The sequence below is a fragment of the Thermobia domestica genome, chromosome 6 (assembly GCF_964235325.1).
Source record: "Thermobia domestica chromosome 6, izTheDome1.hap1.1, whole genome shotgun sequence".
NCBI lineage: Eukaryota > Metazoa > Arthropoda > Insecta > Zygentoma > Lepismatidae > Thermobia > Thermobia domestica.
In genome coordinates, this window is record NC_137459.1 from 134,605,508 (window position 1) to 134,629,834 (window position 24,327).

Here is a 24,327-nt window from a genome sequence, read left to right on the forward strand (position 1 = left end):
CAGTACTCCAGACTTCAATTTCTTTAGTATTTGCAGAAGTTTCGTTCAATTGACCCTGTTGAAAGCTTTTCGCCACTCTATGAAGTACAAACACAACTCTTCCTTTAATTCAAAAACTCATTCTGAGATAATTCTCATCAACCCAATTGCATCTCTGGTTCCTTTTCCTTTGCGGAATATAAGCTGATCTTCCTCGAACATCTCTTTTATCTTACTTTCCAACGACCTGTTAAGAACCATTTATCTTTCCAGTGTGAAAAATAACGCTTATGGTTTGAGAGACAAAGCAAACTTAACCCCTGAATCTTCCCTTATGCACCCTGTTTATAACATTACCCTTGAAAAAGCCTTCTGCAGCCGGGAAGAAAAGTGGGGTAGCGTTCTCCTCTCCCCGGCAATGAAGTCTGGTATTCATAGGACAATTTTATATTTGTAGTCTATTAATGCGTATGTCCGAGGCACTTATTTATAACCGTTAGTGGTTTCGGAGAGTAAGAAGGAGGAGATTGATAGATATATTTGGATATGAGCTTTTATATATAGCTTTATTTCCAACATTTTGGTATAGAATAAGTGAAATTTTGATAATGGGTGTTATCAAGAAAGGAGTATCCAAGCTAGGAAGATTTGACCAAGGATCAACTGAATCCATTGGCTTGGTGTAAGTTTTTAGCGTTCACTAGTACCAGTTTCAGCTATGTTTTGCTAGTCTGTTATAGGCTATACAGATTCTGAAGTGCAACTTATACATGTAAATACCTCATCTAGGCGGCAGTACCTCTGCTTCTCAGAACACAGGACTTGTTCCTAGAACCTATTTTATGCAATTGTAATAACAATCCAGCATGTTATCCCATTTTATGACATATACTTGAAATATGAACTATCAACAGGAAATGCACTCTTGCTGCCTTACGAAGTTTGGGTTAATCCTTATTGAATGAGGGGCTGGGGCGGAGGTGCAATACAAATCATGCAGGTAAATACAGCATAATGTAACCTAACCTAACCAAAATTAGGTTATACTTATCAAAAAGTATGAGTTCTTAGGAAAAGTTCTTGCCTCTCGTAATGAGAATTTCTCTGCTTCCTAGAATACATGACTTGTTTCTAGAACCTATTTTATGTAATAATAATAATCCAGCGTGTTATCCAATTTTATGCCATACTCATGAAATATGAAGGAAATGTAGTCTTGTTGCCTCACGAAGTTTGGGTTAATTCTTATTGCAGGGGGTGGGGTGGGGTGGACTGCAATACAAACCCCGAATGTAAATACAGCATAATGTAACCTAACCAAAATTAGGCTATGATTATCAAAAAGTATGAGTTCTTAGGAAAAGTTCTGGCCTCTCGTAATCAGAATTTATCCCAAAGTTTTATTAATATGTGCAGATTGACTTTAGGAAGGTTGAATGTAAATACATCATTTGGATATGTGACTAAAAATACAGTGCATAAAACGCGAATCAACTTATACTAGGTGGCCACTAGAAAACACGAATGCTGCCTAATCCAGTCAGGGCAGGACCTCAGAAAGAGGCTTGCGCTGGGATGCGTCCGTAACAAGCAGGCACGTCAGCGATACTGAGTATGTGTGTAAACGAGGATAGTGAAAAGTATGGTTGGCAAAAACCATGGTTTTTATTGAGAAAAAAAAAAAACAGGTTGTTTTGGTTTAAATAATGTACTCTATGTATTTATATTAGATATGGACAGAAATTAGTTTGTTTCGTTTTGGTGTTAATACGCAACAACAACGTTATGCTGGAAGGGGTCACGTAAGCTTAAAGCGGAATCCAAACCGCCTTTCGACTTATATCTAAGAGAAATTGTCAATTTGGACACGAAACTGGGACTGATTGGTCACAAATGCGATTGCCGACTCACTCACGAAGGACCCCTGATAAAAATACGTTGTACTGATCTTTACATAGGCCTACTTGTTAATATAATTGTCAAGAGTCATTTCAGAAGGACAAGAAGATAACAGTTACACAAGTAAAGACATTATACAGAATCATATATAAAAATCGGGAAACTTCCTCCTTAGCCATTGGGAAAATCCTGTTGTTACTTTAAATGTATTTGTATGTAACATTTTAAGATCAACGTATCATAATCACTACGCTAAAACTGAGGTATTAAATTACAAATTTGGTATGTAGAAATCATTCAAAAAAATTAAAACCAAGTCAAATCCAAGCTAATGTTGGAAGCTACGTAGGCAGTTGATAAATTTTGCCAATTTCCATCATTATATTTAAGCAACCTTAGCTTCTTTATAAAACAACTGGCATTCATCCAAGTAGAAATATATAATTTGGTTTCATTTAATATGTTTAGGTTTAACATCCTTATGAAACACCAAGCTTATCACAGAGACTTTCGCTTAGAGGGACACCTCGAATTCCTTACTTGGTTTACACTTGAAAGATGGGTTGTGGTTCGACCGAGAATTGAACACGGGACCCCTTGATTAAAAAGTGAAAAAGTAGATAAACGTAATTCGGATGGTTTTACATGTGGAAACCACCATGAAGTTCACACGATTTAAAGCATTTTTTTTTTGTTTGGTTTAAATCAGTTGGTTTTTTTGAAAAAGAAAAAAAAAACACAGCTGGTTTAAACCACCTTGGTTTAAACCAGCCAACCCTGGTGGAAAGACACTTCATATTGGATAAAAACACATGCTTTCTGTATAGCACAGCTCTGTGAAACTTCTATTAAAATTTTGTACTGTATTCACATAGCACTTCAGTATATGATTTCTTCCTTATGGAATACTATGTGGTAACGAGTGTACTTTGCATTTCGTATTTCTGCCTTGATATACATGTGAGATAAGACTTCAATATATTTTGATTACTTATACAAACCTATTGTGAAATTATGCCATAGATTTCACAAATTTATGCCGCCATAAAATGGAATAGCACCTAATCCAGGTGTATATATAAAGATGATCGTGGAGTGGAAGATTTGGTAGTGGTTACAGTAAAAAATATCATGTGCTATTTTAGTTCAAACTTTTTGGGGTTCCAGATACGTTGGACCAACTTTAACTCTTCGAAATTTACAACTTAAGAAACCAATTAACTCAAATTAATTTGTTACTGAATTTATATCAATCGAAGTTTTGACATTCAAATTGTGCCTATTATTTGCTCTGAATAATATAAATAAAAGTAATTTTGGGGGTTAGGCACCGGAGAATAGGTCGAGGAATATGAAAAATAGTGAAATTTACAGGAAAGAAATGGTGAATCGGTTACTTTTCGTGAAAGTCGTACAAACAACAAATTTACTATGTTATTTTGACACTTAAGAAACTCCAGCTTGTTGGTAATAATTTAAGTAGAAGCATACTGACGTCAAACATTAGGATGTAATGATGTATTTAGTTACCTCTATTAATAAGTGACAGTTCCGTGTGAAAATTCGATTTTCAATTTTATACCAACGTAGGTTGTTGGTGAAAAACAGTAGTTATTACGTTTTATGTCGAAGCACGGAATAATGAAATTGGGCAGAAAGTATGGTAAATGTATGAATGCATTGAAAATAAAGAAATGGAAGAACAGCTACAAATTCAAATATGAATATAATGTAGATAGTGTAAAAAAAGAAGTGAGCACATGAAAGGTTTTAAGACCTCTGCCACAGACGATTCAGTTGTCCATCCTTTCATTAAGGCAGTGTCGGAATTGTACGGGGAGGTTCTAGAACACAGGTCCCCCCATATAGATTAGTAGCTAGGATGGTTCATTTCTGCACCAGTTTAATATTCACATAGTGCTGCCGAGCGACCGTTAGCGAGTGAATGCGGGTTATAGCATCGCAGAGCACGTTGTTTTATGTCTTTATTACAGCTAAATGGGAAGGAGGAACCTGTGTTCTAGGACCCTGCTTAATTGTACAGGTTGTAATGGTGAATAATTTCAATGAATGTATTGAGAAAGGATTTAACATAGTGTAACGTAGTGTTTTTAGCGAATCCTCGTTTGCGCGCATACCCAACATCGCTAACGCGCCTGCTCCCTACGGACGCACTTCCTTGCTATGGCTTGGAACCCACTACTGCGTTCTTGCCCAGATTTGGTTAGATAGCATTCCTGCTATGTAATGGCCACATAGCACGGGTTAGTTTGTGGTTTTTACGTTAGTTTTTATGGCATATTCCCGGACGTAGTATTTGCAAGCAAAACAGTGAAGTTGTCCTAAAGTAAATGCCCAGCGAGGAATTTTTTAGAAATACTTTCTAAGATATTCACAGTGAATTTCCTGATAAATAACGAAATTTTACCGTTTTTAAGCCTGAAAATACTTTATCTACGCTGTGGCACAAAGTCCAATTTTCGTTCTTTCTCGTAGAAGTTTAAATTGATTATCAATTATTGTTTATAGCACACATGATTCAAAGTTCTGAATCACTGCTCCGATTACAAGTCATTTGCATACAAAAGAAGGAAAGAATGACTAAACAGATCGCAGTGAATTGAAACTAGGGATGGCCAATTCCGGAATTTTTACTTTCCGGAATCCGGAAAGTAAAATCGGAAAATTCCGGAATTCGGAAAAATTCCGGATTTCGGAAAAAAATCCGGAATTCGGAAAAATTCCGGAATTTAGAAAAAATCCGGATTTCGGAAAAATTCCGGAATTTAGAAAAAATCCGGATTTCGGAAAAATTCCGGAATTTAGAAAAAATCCGGATTTCGGAAAAATTCCGGAATTTGGAAAAATTCCGGATTTCGGAAAAAAATCCGGAATTCGGAAAAAATCCGGAATTTAGAAAAAATCCGGATTTCGGAAAAAATCCGGATTTCGGAAAAAAATCCGGATTTCGGAAAAAATCCGGAATTCGGAAAAAATCCGGAATTCGGAAAAATTCCGGAATTCGGAAAAATTATTTTTTCTTTTTGTAATCCTAAGAATTTTGTTCAAACGCAAACGAACAAATTTCCTTTTTGTAATCCTAAGAATGTATGATGCAAATTAAGCTGAAACTTACATCCTAAAGTATACACTACTCAATCTTCCCATGGTTAATGAGATGTAGTCCAAAAGTACGATGTACTTCTAATATTTAATTTTTGTTTTACTGTGATATTGTCCAGAGGTAAGACATATATCACACTGAGATAAACAACTTGACATAATGAAGATGTTATCATACGTAGTTTTCCAGAAAATCGTGAGAAACTAATTTTTGTGAAGTTAAAATATGCGTCTCTTGTTGCCAGTGGGATGCAATTGATAACTTTTATGCTGGAATAGTCTTATTATTATTATTATTATTATTATTATTATTATTATTATTATTAATATTATTATTATTATTATTATTATCAATCGTTTATGTACTGTAAAAGAAAAATGTGAACCGTTAAGTAGTAGATTTTATCTGTTGTTTTTTGATATCTTCTAACAGTAATAACAAACTGCTTGTAAATACTCAATGATTATCAAGGACAATGGCATATTAATGTAAGGACTACTCTGCAGACTAGCAATAAACAATAACAGATAAACAATAGTTGCAAAAAAAAAAGTAACTAACTTGGGCACGTCAGAATGTTCGCGAGAATATAGGGACGCATTGAGACTAGCAAAGAGCGTGCTATTATCATTACTCATAGGGCCGTACGATGGAGGCATTAATGTTAATGGCTCTAATGAGCACTTACTTGCTCTAACGGTTAACCTCATTTTTGAGATGATTCTTAGAAGGGGCGTGTTGGCATGCAGTTAGAAGACCTATATCCATTATTTAAAAAGCACACGTTATCTGTGGAGTACTAACGATTTGCGTCACTATCGAACACTAACGTAGCACTAGCGACGTTTAAAGTCGAAATTGGAGTCTGACATAAGTGGCTTGTCAACTTCACGGACATTATATTTTCCTTGACGAGAGAATTTTGCGCCCAGGAAATTTGCGCCCTACCACAAAAATAGGAAAAAATGCGCTCGCAATATATTTGCACTGGGATGTTTGCGCCCTACCCCAAAAAGAGGGGAAAATGCGCCGGCTATATATTTGCACTGGGATGTTAGCGCCCTACAATTCAACTTATTTTTGTATTGTGTAAAGTAACTTCCACTCACACTTGAACTAGGCTTGCCTATCATCGTCTCAGTGAGTTACTCCATCCGTTATAATATTCCGAACAAATGAAAAAAATACAATTTTAGTTCACTAAAGGGCAATCCATACAAATACAATTTTTCATTATACTACAAAATTTACAAAAAAGTATAAATGACTGATATATAATTATTAATATAATCAAAGAGTATAATTTAATCTACAAAAGGTTGTTTGGCTCTACCCAGATATCTCTGTTCACAATCCTTGCGAGTTGTTTGGCTTTTCAGGACACAAAATATAGAAAAGAAAATGTAAAGTGAATGTAAAATCAGTTCAGTAATATTATCAAGAAAACTATGTACAGTGTGTTTACTTGCTGGAATTCAAACACACAATTGCGTTCAGTTGTTCTTTCAGAAAAAAATGTTCCGGGGGGCACACTTAGTATTCCGGAGGGGGGTCACTGCTGGTACTATTCTATTTATTATTATATTATAGACGTATTATTTTGATCTCCTCCGAGGGGGCACTCTGAGAGCTCTGGGGAGGCCAGTGTTCCCCCAAAATCATCTCTGGAAGAAGCAGTGATTGCTTTGATCCGTTGTGTTCTTTTGGCTTATATTGAAGTTTATTCTCCCCTTATATAGCCACAATGAAAATAAATCACAAATGGCATGGTTGTGGGGGAGGATTGTTTATGCTGTAATGTCAGCCCCTCCGAGCAAATGCGTAAGCTCCAATAGGTTCTTTTATTTCGCAGGGCTCAACTTCCCGGTGGAGGTACATCGCAGGCGCAATTTTCCCTGTTCTTGAGGTAGGGCGCAAATTTCCCAGACGCAAAATTCTCGACACCGTTCGAATGACCTCGGAAAACTATATCTTTTTCAATACTTTTTTATATTCTTTTACTCGAGATTTCTTCATAGCTTCTAATTAAAATACTTACTAATATATCCTCATTTTATTGTCCTAACCAATCAATATGGGTATGTTGTCAGTAAAATATTTAGATTGATCGAGCCTCTGGTGTGTAACCACAGTATTTCATATCATCCCCCCATTTAGAAATCTTGGCTAAACGAACCAATATATGTTGCCAATAAAATAGTTTAGAATGATTGAGCCCCTGGTAAATAACCACAGTATTTCGTGACAGACCCCCTCCCCTTCCTATTACCATATTCTAGCTACATGCCTGACTCAGCTAATTCTCTACATTCTTTACCAAGCACACATTTTCTAAAGCGGAAAATGCTCTCTAAATACCTAAGCTCATTATTTTCAGCAGATGCACAAATTGGGTAACATTCTATCTACATGAATGTTATATATATGTCGATTACTGGAAACCGCTTCTCGCTATCTATTACCATATTTACTATATAATGATTAACGTTAAAACCGGAAATGGTTGATTTGTACCGCTTCCAGTTTGAATATTACATTCATCAGGGAACTCGATTCTTAACTATTGACTCTGTACATCATGGCCAAAATTGATTGGTAATCCATCAGATAGTTCTTGAGACTGTTTGCTTCACTGACGGACAGAATGAATATATGGCTATAGAGTTTTGATAAACTAAATTCGTTAATGAGTGATGATGGAACAAATATAAGAAAGGTAGGCCTTCCACCGGGAAAATTTTCGAACACAAAATTAGCCATCGAAAACCCACATGTCCTGGGTTAGAATACCATAGATGAAAACTCTACCACTGAGTCATCAATCACCCGCTTATTAGTTTTATTAATTATTATATTAATATAAATTAATGAATGCCTGCTTATGTTAATTATTGAACAATTACATTGTACACTTCGTAAAGTCAAAAATTATAAATTTGTATTTACTGTACATACAGTGAGCGCAGAAAGTGTTCGTACACCTATGCTATTGAAACGAGAATGCCTGCGAAAAAGAAACAGAAAATTTAAGAAGTGTAATAACACACACAATGTGAATAATGAAAACTAAGTTTTATGAATGTATCAATAAAGAACCACAAAGACAAGTTTAATGGTCAGAAAGTAAATAAATTCCGTAGAAAGTGTATAGAGTAAACGCAAAAAGTGATCGTACACCTGACGTACGAATACGAAACAAAGATACCACAACTGGGGTTCACTAGTATTCACCTGAATATACACCTCTGTATAGCATGACGAGTAACAGAATGAGTTTAGTTGTGAATAGAAGTGAAAAAACTGCACGTTGGGCTGTCAAACTGGGAAGCAACCGAACAGAAACAAATGAGGAGACAAGAAAAGTAATTATTAAATTGCATAAGAAGGGTAAGTCTTTGAGAAAGATAGCAAACCTTGCAGACAGGCCTCGTACAACAGTACAAACAATAATTGCGATGTATAATGTTTCTATCACTGTGCGAAAAAAAAAAAAAAAAAAAAAAAAAAACTGGAAGACCAAGACTGTTGAGCGAACAAGATAAACGTTACATTATTAGGGAAAGAAAAAAGGTTCCAAAAAATAGTGCTGTGCAATTGGCAACGGATCTGGAAACACGCGGTGTTAAAGTATCAGCCAGTACAGTGCGGAATATTTCCAAGGTATCATGGTTGGATAGCCAGGAAAATGTTCTGGGTGAACAAGACAAATCGTATAAAGAGACTAAAGTTTGAAAAAGAGTATAAAGATAAGGGATCAGGCTTCTTTCTGGAATAGGGTCACATTTTCGGACGAAAGTAAATTTAACTTTATCGAGTCCAATGGGAGGCGTATTGTATGGCGCAAGGTGAATACAGAGATGAATCCTCAAAATCTCGTCCCTAAAGTAAGACACGGAGGAGGGTCCGTGCTCGTCTGGGGTTGTATGAGTGCCTCAGGGGTGGGTCGTCTCCACCTTATCGATGGAGTGATGATCCACAAAGTGTATATTAACATATTAAAGGAAAATCTCCATACTAGTGCGCAGAAGATGGTTCTTGAAAACAATTTATTGTTCAGCAAGACAACGACTCCAAACATACAGCGGAAAATACTCGATTGTGGCTACTCTATAATACCTTGAAACAGCTTCGCACACCTCCCCAATCCCCAGACATGAACCCCATAGAACATCTATGGTCTGTTCTGGAGACAACAATCAGAAGGCACAGCTTCTCTACTCAGGGCCGGCGCTAGCAATTTTGCCGCCTTGGGCGGTGCTTTCACATGCCGCCCCTTTAATCCGCAAACCTTATTTTGACAGATAACGTTCAAGTGTCATTTAAAAACATGTATAAAATGGAAAAGTAAACAAAAAAAAAACTACCTTTCTGGAATGTTCACGTAATATTTAAACGACTCTATACTGACACAATATTCAGTATGCTCGATTTCGCTGTATATCTGTAATATAGAGCAGCGCATACAGAAAATAAAATTTTAAAAATATACTTTAATCATGACTAAGAATTTTAATTTTTAGGCTTATTTTATGTCAAAAGGCGTTTTCAACAGAGTATGGAGCAAGAAGATAATACAGTAAATCAGATATTATGGTAAATGTAAGTGATTAGCTTAAGCCTTATAATGTACTAAAACACAATAGACATACATAAATTTAACATATCTTAATTGAAAGAAACTTTTCTTGCTTTGATATGAGCAAATTCCTTTATCACATCACGTAGTCCAATGTTTTAGCCAATTTGTGTTCTATTGATATCGTCGCTAGACCACTCAAGCGTGTTTCAGATATAGAAGAGTGTAGATAGTTTCTAATAAACTTAAGTTTCCAAAAACTTCTTTCTCCACTTGCCACTGTTACAGGCAAGATTAACAAAATTCTACGTGCAATACTAACATTGGGAGCAAAGTCATGTTCCTTAATTATTATTATTATTAGACTATTATTATTATTATTATTATTATTATTATTATTATTATTATTATTATTTTGTGAACTTTCACAGGCTTAATTATAGTGGATAACACTTTCAGTTTGTCTTTCAAATCACTGGGGTTAACATCTTTCAATTCTTCGTGTGTTAAAATGGTGGTAAGTTTAGTACACTTTTCAGACAAAAAGTTCAGGTGGTAGGCTATATCTTTACGATTACTTATATCGCAAAGAAAATTGAAATATTCGCTGTGATGTTTAAGTTGCTCAAATCTTTCTCTTAAAAGCTAACACAATCACTTCTAGAACTTTGTAATAAAAATCGATCTTGTATCTTGTTTGTGGATGTTTTCAGTAGCTTCATCCTCTGCCTCGTACTGAAACTGTCTCTTCTTTCGACTTCGAGCTTGCACTGTATTACGTATCAGTGGATCACCCGTATCTAATGCTGATGCCAAGTCCATCGTATCAACTAAGTAAGATTTAAACTTTGCATAATTTCTGCTCCTCTCAAAGTACCCAGATATATTTTCAAGAAATCCTACTGCATCCAACACATGAGAATCAATGCTTTAAAGTCATATCAGACAACGAGTGAGTAAAGGAAAGAAAAGTAACTCAGCTGGTTTGCTATACACAGAGCATCGTGGACGACCATTCTATCGGTTCTATTGTCATTACTTATTTGAAGTAAGGCATCATAAACTTCCTATATTTGATAACTGAGTCAGAGCATCAATTCGGCTCTCCCACCTTGTGGTGGATTATGATTTTAAAGTGAGACTACTAATATGTTCCTTTAGTATGGCCCAACGTTGAACTGACGCAGAAAAAAAAAGTCATAAACTTTTTTTTAGCTATACAAAAAATGAAACATTTCTCAAGAAATAATACGCTGTACGATTTACTATATTCGGAATGAACAATTTGTAAATTGGTCAAAAACTCGCTATTAGAACCTAAATGTCTCTAGATGCTACCAGGGGCGAATCCAGGGGGGGGGGGGCGATCGGGCGATCTCCCCCCCCAGAAGAGGAAACTTTTTTATTTTATATATAAATAAAATATATAGTTTATTTTTTGACGCTCTTAAAAGTAGCTCTAAGTAGCAGTATTACAACCCACCGCCCCCCAGAAGTCCGTCCTGGATCCGCCCCTGAATGCTACAGGCTAGAACGGCCTGTCTCAAGTGGGAGTGTACCTTTTGCATACTTGGAGCGGAGCGTTAGAACATTATTGAATAGAAAAAAATATAAAAAGACACCGTGATAATCTTATGCACTCTAGCTCAAAATCCTATCTACACTGCTGCAAGGGAAATATTGAACGAGATACCTGTGGCTAGTAGTTTGATAATTGAAAACGAGGAGGAATGCTCTGAATTTCCTGAGAGAGTATTTCTTGAATGTGAGTGAAGTAAGTTCAATTACATTCTCAGGTTAACACAATCTTATTTTTCCATGTGAGCCTATTACGAAGCATTATATTTTGATAGTATTCTTTTCTTTTTCAAATTTTGCCGCCCATTAGACTTGCCGCTCTGGGCGGTGGCACGGCTCGACCCTCTCTCGCGCCGGCCCTGTCTCTACTAAAGAAGGCCTAAGAAAAGCTATTCAAGAAGAATGGGACATAATCAGTCCCGAAGCTACAGAACTACGAACTACTACAGGTGAAATCAATGCCACGAAGACTACAATCATTAACGCACAGGGTAATCCCACAAAATATTAAATAACGTAATATACTTTATAAGCACTAATTCAAGCATAAGTGTACGGTGACATTTTGCGTTTACAAAAAAGGAATTCTCTCTTTTCTTCTGAACAAAACAGTGATTGTGTTTGTTTGGCCTTTCTCTTGTATATAGAAATAAAATGTATGAATGTGTAGTCTTAATTCTGGTTATATATATATTTTCCACCTCCCGTTCTCATGCTAGCTGTTTTCAATATAAAGTATGCACGGTGTACGAACACTTTCTGCGCTCACTGTAGGTATGTTGACAATAAGCGAATGTTATTAGAATATTTGTTGAGATTTCTTTTCCTCCACTGCCTTTCGCCTGGTTACAAAGTAGTTTGCAGTGCTTTGGAGTAGCTGTAGGTGGGAACGCGATAATGTTTGAGACATACCGGCGACTTTTTTGTGTGTGAAAATAAGACCCTTATAAAACAGTAAATAACTGCAGTAGCAATTGTCTACGTAAGTGATAAAGACATATCCAACTACAAGAAACTAATACAGTATATATATTCATTATTGTGTTTCTCTTTTAACAGCTACTAGCTAGGGATGGCCAATTCCAGAATTTTTACTTTCCGGAATCCGGAAAGTAAAATCGGAAAAATTCCTGATTTCGGAAAAATTCCGGATTTTTTCCGAATGTCGGAATTTTTCCGAAATCCGGATTTTTTCCGAATTCCGGATTTTTTCTGAATTCCGGAATTTTTCCGAAATCCGGATTTTTTCCGAATGTCGGATTTTTTCCGAATTCCGGATTTTTTCCGAATTCCGGAATTTTTCTGGATTCCGGATTTTTTCCGAAATCCGGATTTTTTCCGAAATCCGGAATTTTTCCGAAATCCGGAATTTTTCCGAATTCCGGAATTTTTCCGAATTTCGGAATTTTTCCGAATTCCGGAAAGTAAATTTTCCGATTCCGGAAAACAAAATTTCCGGAATCCGGATTCCGGAAAATTTTGGCCATCCCTAATTGAAACAGACGTAAAAAATAATGAAATATTAACCAATGTAAGACTGAATATTGTAAGAATTCCCACATCACAACAAAAGAAAGTGCAAACTAACCTGGAAGGGGCATATATCAAACAAAAGGAGTTTTACGACAAACGCCACAAACAGACATCCTATAACCCAGGAGACCTTGTTTTAGTATATTTCCCTACAAGAGATATTGGTTTACCTGAATACTTTACAACTCATTACGTACTTCTTGAATCCGAAGTACATGATTGCCTATTACGTAACTTTTCTTAAACAGAATGTTCATAAAATCAGGCTCCTGACAACATTATACAGAGTAACCAAAAATTCACATTCTCTATCTTCTGCTTTTATAAAGAAAATTTTCCAAATTCTGAAACCGACAATTCTCCTTTCCTTGGTTCTAATAATAATAATAATAATTTGTTTGCGCCTTCTCTTTTATAAGTCCCGTTACAAAAACAAAATCTTAAGTAGTCGACCAGATATACGTTTATCATTAGAAACACTCTACTTACCGGCGCCTACTACTGAAGTCGAAATTCAAACAATACAGACTACAAATACTGGATGTGACGTCAACATAAATACGGATTTTAATGACCAACACACTCGACCAATACCAACAATTAGTGAACTGATATATGTTTACTAACTACAGTGATGACACTTCTGCCCATTCTGAGGGAAATGATAGTGACTGCTTTGATCCTGCTTAGATGGGACGGAAACATAGTGTTGTTACCTCTACAATACAAATATCACAACAAGTTTTCTCCTAGTGATTTTACAGTGTATTATAGTGTTTTACAGTGTTTCCAAGTGTATCAGTGTTGTAGTGCAAATAACTTTCATTCATGACAAATGTCTTTCTTTCTCAAAAATAATCTTGCAGATTATTTTTTTTTCAGTGTGGGGGTGTAAGGATCCCCACATCACAAGAAAAGCACATGTATGACGACACGTGCCATTATTTACAAGAAGCAGACGATACACAAAGACACGGAGGAAACCGAAAGGAGACGGACCACACGAAAGGATCCGAAGGAGGACGAACCACCCGAGGAGGACATATAAAAGAGGGACTACCAATGGACCTGGCATCAGTCGACCAGCTGATCGCAACCTATCCTAAACCCTGGAGGCTGCTATGAAGCTAAGGGGACCACCTTAAACAATACCATACCTCGTGAAGGCTGCTATGAGCTGAGGTCTCCTAGAACCGAATCCTTGAGAACTCTGGAGGCTGCTATGAAGCTAAGGGGTTACCCGTACAGAAAACTATAACCTGCAAACCTTGGTCATTATAGAGAAACTTTGTTATTAAAACTTTTCTAGACACAAAAGAATTAATTTTATAATAAAATTGGTGAAGGGATATATCTCGGTCCATCATTAACTCTACCCGTAAACATTACAATATGCACATCCTTCAGACAATAGGTCAATTTCGAAGGAGCTTAAATGAAAAGTGTTTCACAAGTGTACTGTGTACACGATATATCAATATAGGTTAAAATCCGAAGGTGGCGCCAAAATTACAAAATTTAGAGGGAAACTGTTAGATTAATAGAGGCTCATCGTCGTACGGTGACTAATTACGAAAAAAAAAAAGAGAGAGTTTTGGATTACATGAAGGTGCGTAGTGGATTCATATTAGGGAAAGTGACAATAGAGAATAGTGTGTTCCAAACCGACTGTCTTAGTAACTCCGAAAAAAAAAAAAAAAAAAAATTACCCCAAGAGTAAACTACACCTTTACGATTTTCCGAGAGAAGTGATTTATACTACGTGATGGGGCTGTTTTTCGAAAATTGATTTATGAAATATAAACAAAATCGTTAGGGCTGTTTTAGAGAAAAATAGTCATTTTTAAATATTTATCCTTAAGTATCCTTGGGGGGTAGAAAGACAATTTGAAACTTCCTCTAGAGGATCACATAAAAACAGTAAGTTTAAAAAATTTGGTTGAGATACCTTAAACGGTATGGCCTCTAGATCAAGACGAACAAATATCGTAGAATCACTTTTTCGGTATCTATGGGGGCATAAAACCTGTAAATCCGTTGAAATCTCGAATTCGATTTTTTTTTCCACATTAAGTGCTGGACAAATACATCTCGTAAGTATGTAACGTATGTGTTTTGGTAGTATGTACTGAAGTATCATGAACTCGAGTAATAGAAGTAAGGGATTTCTGTACACCTTGGAACGTTTATGTGGATATTTGAAAAGTATGAGTCAATATTTGATTGCCTTGATTGTGGAATTTCATTTACTTCACCACCTGGCAAATCGCTTAATTCTCCTTGTGGTGAGATATTTATTTTTGTATTTGAGAAAAGAAGGAGAAAACCCATGTCTTTAGTAAACAGTTGAGCATTTGTAGGTGATTATGAAAACTCTGCAACAAATAAACTTAATGATGATAACGCTAACTCCTATTGAACACAGGATATAAGTAAAATGATATATGAAAGGTGATCGTTGATGAGGAATATAAACTACATGTTCGGCAAGGAAATTATGAACTTTGAATATACGAGAAGTGACCAGTAAATATTCTGATTATGTCCGGGTAAATGGTCCATGGAAAATGAGTGAGGATGGAACGTGTTAGAACTGAACTTTTTGTTCCTAGTTAAACATTATCTCTACCCCCCCCCTTTTTTTGTAAAAAAAAATTCTTATTCGACTAACTCATTTTGTAGTTAGTTCTTATAGTTGCATAGGTTAGGTTTCTAGCAGTAAGTGTAAGCAAATGTCATTTTTTAGTATCACAGATCAGAGTGATGATGAAGCTGTTACTGGTCCAGAAGGCGGTTCAGGTGTGAATAACTTGAATACATCATCAAGTACCCAAGCACATTTTCATCGTAGGATCCCAGCTATTCCTGACACATTTTTTTATCGGAGGAAGAATCCTGGAAGGAAACGAGGTCGCCGATATGACAATGGTAAAGTTGATACATAAAACTACTTTATTTAGTTTTGTGATAAATAGGATTTTAATTTTGCTCTGCGTGTTTATGTCATATGAGGCTTATAGAGACTGTGGTCCCATCGAGAATCGATCCCAGCGTCACGCAGCAGATTTCTTGGGAAATCAAACGACACTTATATTTAAGTTTTTTCAAATATAATGCTCTGCCATATTAATAACGTAAGGTCTGAAAAAAGCAAAACAGATACAAGCTGGTTATAATTCTGTTACTGATATCTACGTTTTTCAGGAGTATTGTACATATTTATTTATTTACTAGCAGAAATGTGCAACCTTCGCATTGAAGAAGATAAGATTAATGAAAAATATTACGTTAAGGGAGGCGGTGATGATGAGATGGATGATATGGTGGAATGACGAAAGGGGAGAACCCCGAGAAAACCCACACGTACAATGTATATCCACTACAAAGCACACTTGGCGAGGACTGAGATCAAACAAAACACCCTACGTACCAGAAATGAGTGCTCTATCACAGCCACTGCGGTCCCTCATATTGAATGTGTACAGTCCGCAGCCAAAAACCTGCAACATGAGCATGTAAGTTTATTGTGAAACGACGAAGTTTTTTGCTTCAAAATAAGTGCAGTTGAGGACGCCGAGGTTTCTCCTGGCGTGATTCATGCCACTTAGCGTTATGTTGATTCCTTGCGCTGTTAGGCGTAGTTTCGCAATAAACTTACGTGCTCATGTTGCAGGTTTTTTGCTCCGGACTGTACAAGTGAATGGCATATCCCTGGCATTCGCACAATGAATCTGAAGATTAGCAGTGGAAAGACCTCAGAATGATGGACCGTGGGGAACCTCTCGATTGTGAAACACTAGTACTAACCGCTTGAGCAGTAAATAAGATGTTGTTCAGATGCTCTGTACTGTTTTATATTATTGACATGTATTCCTATATTTTAAATATTTCCGGACACCCGTTCTACATGGAGTGAATATTATCCCATTTTATAATTGTTCAATAATACCTACAATCAAAATCACTTTTTGTATGATATTTTCAAGTTCCCTTTTACAGGACAAGTTATAATAGGAATGTGAGAGCACATAACCTTCTGAATGCTGCTTATCCTGATTGCCCTCTTACAAAATATTTATACAGTGTGAGAGGAGATATCCTTACTAGTATTAATAGTACACATTTGAGAACTCGAGTTGATTATCTTGACTGAAAATCTGTTCAGTTTGTTAGGATAGATGAAAATCTAAACATTCTGTATGCCATAATGAACAGAGTAATACATTTCAAGAAAAAAAATTGTCAAACTATTTACGCCAAAACCTGTGCAAATTTGAAAGTTCGGCAGATTAGTTCAGAGGATGTATGAATGTATGTTAAGAGGTGTACAGGGTTTGCCCACTTTTATGCATCTGCGTATTCTCCTTTACCAAATACTCAGAAAGCTTACCCACTTGTTTTTGTTTCAGGTTTTCAGTGTTCGAAACATTCGTTAGTATTACGAGCTGAAATTTTCCAGATAATAATAGACAACATATGACTATACCCACCGAAGTGTGTAGGCACTCATTACTCACTGTGGTGTTCTAGAGTTAATGCTTGTATATACCTTCCAAGAATTGACACTTTCTTGCAAAAATACCAGTCCAGATCGAGTTTTACTCGGATCCTGTTAGTAAAATAGGTTCATACCTTACGATATATCCGTGTTGTGCCCGTGTCGATATACACAGTAATCCCGCATGTGTGTGTGTGTGTGTGAAAGCGGATTTACGTGAAAGATAATGTCAGTAAAAAAAAATAGGGTATTTTTTTATATTGACCGTGCTTCAATTAATTGAAACAACGTACATTTTAATATCGCAAGGAGCCTGCATCCGATTACAAGATGTGTGCGTGTGGGTGCGGGGCAGGGGGGCGTTAGTGGCATTTGAAATATTCGTTACAACAAACTCTGCTACCTCATGGATGTTGTAGTTACAGGTTTCTATTTACGGCATTGTTAGGAGTGTTACTTGAGCAAGTATGTTAAATACAATGAAATGGGTCTTAGATTTAAATACTGACAATTCTTTAACAACAAATAGCGGTACATTACCGTACTGCCAATTTTCATTGTGTCGAAGCTTATAGAAACAATAAAAAGATGCAATTGTGTTAACGTCTTGGCACTGTAACAGTGCCTTCCTCAGGCAGTCTCCACTTCTGAAAATGTAAGAATGATCTGTATCTTATACACCATTCCTAGTTTCCCTTATACGCAATTTCTTATTTGCAAGAGTATTGATCTATTCTCTCCTTTCCTCTTTTTTGGCTATTTTTTTCTTCTCATTCCTTGCTTATGGTCAATCCTTCATTTCAGTTCGTTGTTAATTTTCCATTTACTTTATTCTCGTTTTCATTTTCTTACTACCGTCCAGCTTCTTTATAGAGTATTTCTGTATCCTTCTATTCTATTTTGTGTGCTTTCTGTTTGTGGTATTTATACATTGCATTAATTTTCCCTTTAACCTTACATTGTCCATATGTTATTTATTTCCTTTATCTCTTTATTTGTTTCTTCTGTGAATATCATATGTGTTTCATTCCCTTGACATAACCTTATCACTTGTATTTTCTTTCCCTTCATCTATTTTATAGCTATCTCAGAAACTTGGTCACCTCTTCTGTAGTTTTCATTCCTCTCCTATACGATTTTATTGAATTTGTTGCCTTATTGATGCTCTCTATTCCGTACTATTCGTTAGATCCACTTTCATCTTTTCTTCTGTGATCCTTTTTGTGATAGCCATCTTTCCCACCCTGTTTCTTTATACCTATTTTCTTTCAACAGTTCCCAGAATATATTTATTGTTTCTTAATTGCCACGTTTGCATCTCTTCTGTTATGGTAATTTATTCGAGCCGTACATTTTCTTTAAATACTACTAAGAAATTTTCTTTTTCTTTTTTTTTTCCTTAATATGATACCGAAAGTTTATTTTTCTCACCAATATTTAACTTTTTAATTTTATTCGTTTTCCTTCATATCCTTCCATAATATTAGCGGTTTTTGTTCAGTTACCTTCTTTTCCTGTACATTCATCACTATTGCTACTGTAAACTAAACTCAAATAAAACCGGACATTTAGTTCTTGTACACTCATAAGTGTCTTTCCTGTAAAGCAGTATCCGTTGTCACGTTGAATTTTCAGAGCATTTTCTTAGTGTTTCTTTTACTTCACTCTTCTATTTTCTATCGTTGATTTGACCACCACCATTTCCACAACTTTTCTTCGTATATTCGGGAAAATACTCTTGTTTTGTGAAGTTGTTCTTTTTTAATCTCCTTTACTAGTTCTCTTCGCAATAATTTTTTTTTCCTGTCTTCCACTGTTCTGCTTTCTTTTCTACTTCTGACTGCTTCTCGTGTTTTCTAATTTTTCCATAATATTGCCACTAGAATTCATGGCCGATCTTAATTTCGATACCTCTTTGCGTAATTTGAGAATACCTTTCAATCTCAAATTCCTTCTTTCTGATTTACAAATCGTCTGAATTCCGTCTTGTGGCAGTTGTCTGTTATTGTCTTGTTTTTTTCTTTTTTTAAAAAGAAAAAAATACAATATTTTTTGAATGTATTATCCTTTATTTCTTCTAGCTTTCCATTGTATCATTTCTTTTCCATTTTTTCTATCACCATTCCTTTATCCGCTTACTTTCCCCATAATATCCTTCCTGATCTCCATTTCTCATGTTTTTCTTTCTTTTTTTAATTGTTTTCCTATTTCCACGGCTTTTTCTTCTCTCCCCTTTTTTCTTTAACTTCCTGTAACGTTTCTTCAATATCTTGTACTGCCCCTTTATGTCTTCTTTTCTTTTTCACCTTGAATTTGCAGCCTAAACGTAGTAATCCATCCTTCCCTTCGTTTATTCCTGTGTCTCCGTTTCTCTTTCTTTCTTTTATAATAGTTATAGAAGTAAGCTATTGTTGCTATTTGTTAAAGAAGTAAGCTATTTGTTAAAATTTAAGAAGTAGGATTTCAAGATTTCTTTTATTCATAGGAAAAATAAAATTTATATATATGAAAAGAACGTCGGTATGCTATGTGAATGTTAATTGTCTTTTTAATACAGAAATTTGAATGTGAAATACTTCGGTATTCCTTTAAAAAAAAAAAAATCAAAAGGTCAATTTGAAGCGATTGAAAGTTGTTTCTTTTGACTAAAATAATAGACAGTTTTTGCTAAACCCTTTTCTTGTGGTGGTTGTAGTCAAAGTTAGGATGTTCTTTGGTTTTGTATTATTAAAATCCTTTTATTTGTGACTTGAATTATTCAATGAACATGATATTTTCTTGTTGGTTGTAGTAAGCCATCTTGTTACTCTTGTGGAGGAAGATGAGCTAGGTGAACCATCTATAAATGATTTTATATCATGCAGTGAAGGTGCCTTTTCGAAAATACTTCGGGACGAATCTATGCTGCAAGTAAGTTTAATATAATTGGGATTATTTATTCATAAAAACACACTAAAACTTATAGTACTGTATCTTGTTGCATAGTAATATCATATCAGGTGGTGTATCTGATGAAAATTATTGTGCTTGAACATTCTACTTCAGTTCGGCGTACACAGATCACTGATTTTAAAATTTTTCACCAAGATGCGGATGTGACGTCGTAAGGAAAACTAAGTACAAGTAGGCAATTCTGATGGCGCCGAGTCCATATCGTGGTGAAACACAATATGGGCACAATGTCGCTTTGCCCAAAACAAGTATTGGAGAAAGCGACTTTGTGCCTATCCGGTATATGAAACATTAGATATTTACGTCAAATTGAACGGGATTATTTAGACATACAAATTTTCATTCATATTGTTTTTCAGGGCTCTTAGGTCTTTATAATCCGTGTATTTGATGTTTAATTGCCCGTCCAGTTCGTGCACTTACCTAAAACCAATTTACTTGTTCCTTTCTCTCTTTCTTTAAGTGAAAGTTTAATATTTAAGTATTTCTAGTTACAATGAAAGCTTATTTATGACTATAAAATCTATGATAATGTAATATCAAGGTAAAAAAATTTTTATAGTTCTACCTGTTTCATTCCTATGGTGTTCTTTCCCAATGTATATTTTGTTTACATATCGTGGACAAGAAAAAAAACTGCATAATACAAGCCATATATGACAAAACTACTAGAAATGCCCGTTTTTTTCTGGTTTCTTGATATTTCTTGATATAAGTTCCAGTTTCATGGGGCTTACGTGAAGTTTTAACGCAGTCATCCCTACTTAACTTTTGACAACTTATGATCCTATTCTACCCAGTTCATACAAATAATTAAGCAAAGTCTTTAGTTTATTCTCATTCCCCCGGGATCAATTTGCTAGAGGTGACCCAAATAAGTTTTGTCAAACTACAGACAAAGTTAATAGTTTTGTGGGCAGTAGGAATGATTCTTCCCACTAAAGGAGATTAAGTATGCTTTTTTATTTCACGAATACTTAAGTGTTATACCGAGTACAGCCATGAGTATTTTTCATTAGAGGAGTGGTAATTGCACTGGAACAATGATTTTTGAGCTATTAATATGAAACAAATAACAAACATTTTATGACGGAATATTCGTGCTCGTTTTCCACGGTAGTAATTATTTATTGTCATTTTCAGTCATGGAATGATTTTGTGAACAGCAGTGAGGAAGCTCAAAATGCAATTCTTGCATCTCAGTCTCGTCCAGCAAATTCAAAGCAACAACATAAGAATAGTGAACATACAACACCTGAAGAAGCATTTAACAATATAAAAGGTGGTTTGAGGCATACTTTGCGGAAACGGCACATGCCATTGGTAAGCTAATTGACACATGTTGCCAATAATAAACTTAAAAACTGTAATACTGGGAGTTTCCACAAGGAATTACATACGTTCTTGTTTTCGTGAAATTTTGGGTTACCATATCAAACCCAGTCTCTTTTTTAGTACCATCAAATGAGTGCTTGAAGATCACCTTAAAATGAAATTAGGGTTACTTTCCAGAAGTTGTTCGTTAGGTTTGAGAGCTCCTGAGATTTTAAAGCCAAGAAACTCATGCTGAAAATTCAATTATTCCAGTCATATCAAAAGAATCCTTACCTTTTAAATAATGTAGTTATTGATTATTAGTATATTAATTATGTAGATATTAACTGTAAAAAAGATTTACATAATAGTAGAGATATTATATTTCCATGAATATAGTCTGCAAAATTTAATAAAATTTAGTAAAATTGTGCTTTGTATTGAATTCGGGCTTTTTTATGAGCTAGAGGAAATTCAAGTAGTTATAATGTGCAAGTGTAATTCTTCAAGTCAACATAATGTGTGATAATTTTGTTTCCATTTAGATATTATTGGTTATTCGTACTAAATAAAAATGACACACATGAAAGGTGAATTCACATACTTCAGTTAATTTACGTGTTAGCAAAATAACATAGTGTCTTTATATTAAAGTATTTAAAATGTTATACTAACAGTCGTAAGCTGTCGTTCATAGTTTGTTAAAACAACCAAATACACTTTGTAACAAGTGCTTCCTCGTGATGACTAGATGGTTTGTATATTCACCTTTGGCTTTATTCCTTTAACAGTGAAAATTTGCTCATAGTAACATTTTTACATTCACCAATTAATATGAAACTGATCCTTTTTACTAATATTAGATGTGCTCTTTTACTCTAGAAATATAGTACTTTATTATTATTATTATCTTAGTTGAACTTTATTTTTTAAACTGCATTTTATACTATTTCATTGTAGGGAATGATTAGGTGTTTGGAGGAAGAGCTGATTGACTTCTTCTCGAAGGCCCCGGAATCTGTTTATGTCTCCCCTGTGCTATCAAGCTTTGAAAGGCTCCTTCTCCACGGAGTTTCTCAGTACCATTATCTTGAGTCACAAAGTAAGACTTGTTTCTTTCTACAACACAAAAGGGTGAGTGAGAGAGTATGCGTGTGAGCGAGCGAGCGTGCATATTCTGTTGTTAGGTTGATAACAAAGAATAAGCATAAATGTATCACATGAACAATTAAAGGAAAGACAGCAGGCTATTGGTAAGTTTTATTATTATTATTATTATGTACTATTGCAACATTACTGTATTCGTTTAATTTATAATATTGGTGAGCATTAGTAATAACTAGTATCGGTAAAAAGAAAATGAAATGAAATGAAATCTTTAAGTTTAACGTCCCACGGTTATGCCGGTTAGGCTAAAGGAGACGGTGATAATGAGAAATGAGTGAAATGGTGGAATGAAGAAAGTAGGAGGAAACGGGAGAACCCCGAGAAAACCCACGCACACGGTGTTTGTCCACCACAAAGTTCACTTGGCGGGAGCTGGGATCGAACCCGGGACCCCTAGCACCAGAGGTGAACGCTCTACCACTGAGCCACCGCGGCCCCCCGGTAAAAAGAAGTATCTGAGAATTTCGCCTGCAATTTTGGGCATATTAATATGCTTTATGTCCTTCATTAAAACAATTGAGTTTTCTTTAACAACTTCCAAAGCGTAGGGGTCCAATATTGAAACCAGAGAGTTCGATTTATTAGTGCCGGTTTATATAAACGGATAAGGGGAAAGATAAGATCATCTCTTGGGACGCTGAACCTATATTAAAAGACGATTTCTGGCTCTTTCTTACTGTTTTTGTTCTATGAAAATCCATATTGAAACCGGAAGCGACAGATTTCTGCTACTTCCAGCTTCAATAGAAGGATAATGGTAGAAGTGGGGGACGTTAAACACATATCAGAAAGTTTTTCTCCCCTTCAGATTTCAATAGAGGGATAAGGGTGAAGATGGAACCTACTGTTAGAACGTTGAATTCAGCTAAAATATAGAAAATTAATCTCACTATCTCTTACCATTTTTTTTCTATGAGGAACTAATATTAACACTGGAAATGGTAAAAAGTGGAGATGGAATCTATTCTTTAAAATTCAATCCACTTCTAAAAATCTTTTGTCTTTATCCCGTACCGTTTTCTCTTCATGGAAATTTAATATTAACCAGAGGTCGTTCTACCACTCATTTTTTAATAATAGTTTAACGTCCCACAATTATACTACGAAGCTAAAGAATATAGACTACGGTTTCAATATAGTGATAATTGGAGAGACAGTAAATACTGTTGGAACGTTGAACTCGCTTTAAAACGCCATTTTTCATTATATTTGACCGGTCTTGCTCTACGGCGATCAATATTACACCTGAAGTGGTAAATTTCTGGAATTTTAATTTACAATAGAGGGACTAAAGCAGAGAATCAAAGTATGTGTCATATCAGAAAACCGTTTTAGCGTTATTGGGATTAATATTGAAATTGGAAGTTCCATTGGACTTCCTTAACTCCCGGTACGAATAGCAATAATAGAGCTGATGGAAAACCATTCTTATATGCAAAATCTACAGCAAGGAAGCGTTTATCGCTGTCTATTACCATTTTTGCTTTTTGGGGTATCATATTGAAATCGGAAGCTGAATCAAGTTTCTCTCATATCTGATTTCGAGCCGGTAAGAGCGGGAATAATATGTTTGCGGAACGCTGAATCAATATCAAATAACCTTATTTCGCTATCTCATACAGTTCTTGCTGCGTTACGATCAATGTGGAAACCGGAAATAATTTTCTACCACTTCCAGTTACAGAGAGAGATTAGAGCCGAGATCCA

General features: G+C 35.5%; 1 protein-coding gene across 3 annotated transcripts in view; it reads left to right on the forward strand.

The window, feature by feature from the left end:
* The first annotated feature begins 459 nt into the window (after positions 1–459).
* LOC145688230 (R3H domain-containing protein 4-like) overlaps positions 460–24,327 on the forward strand; it is a 29,494-nt gene continuing 5,626 nt past the window's right edge. The window contains exons 1-5 of one of the 3 annotated variants that reach the window (XR_014131857.1): positions 460–661; positions 15,436–15,617; positions 19,979–20,097; positions 21,283–21,462; positions 22,414–22,706. Coding sequence is in view for 2 of the 3 variants with exons in the window: in XM_081762144.1 (XP_081618270.1) it covers positions 588–661; positions 15,436–15,617; positions 19,979–20,097; positions 21,283–21,462; positions 22,414–22,587 (729 nt within the window). In the remaining variant the exon portion in view is untranslated. The remainder of the gene's footprint in view (positions 662–15,435; positions 15,618–19,978; positions 20,098–21,282; positions 21,463–22,413; positions 22,707–24,327) is intronic. The other 2 variants (XM_081762144.1, XM_081762143.1) reach the window with 2 other exon arrangements.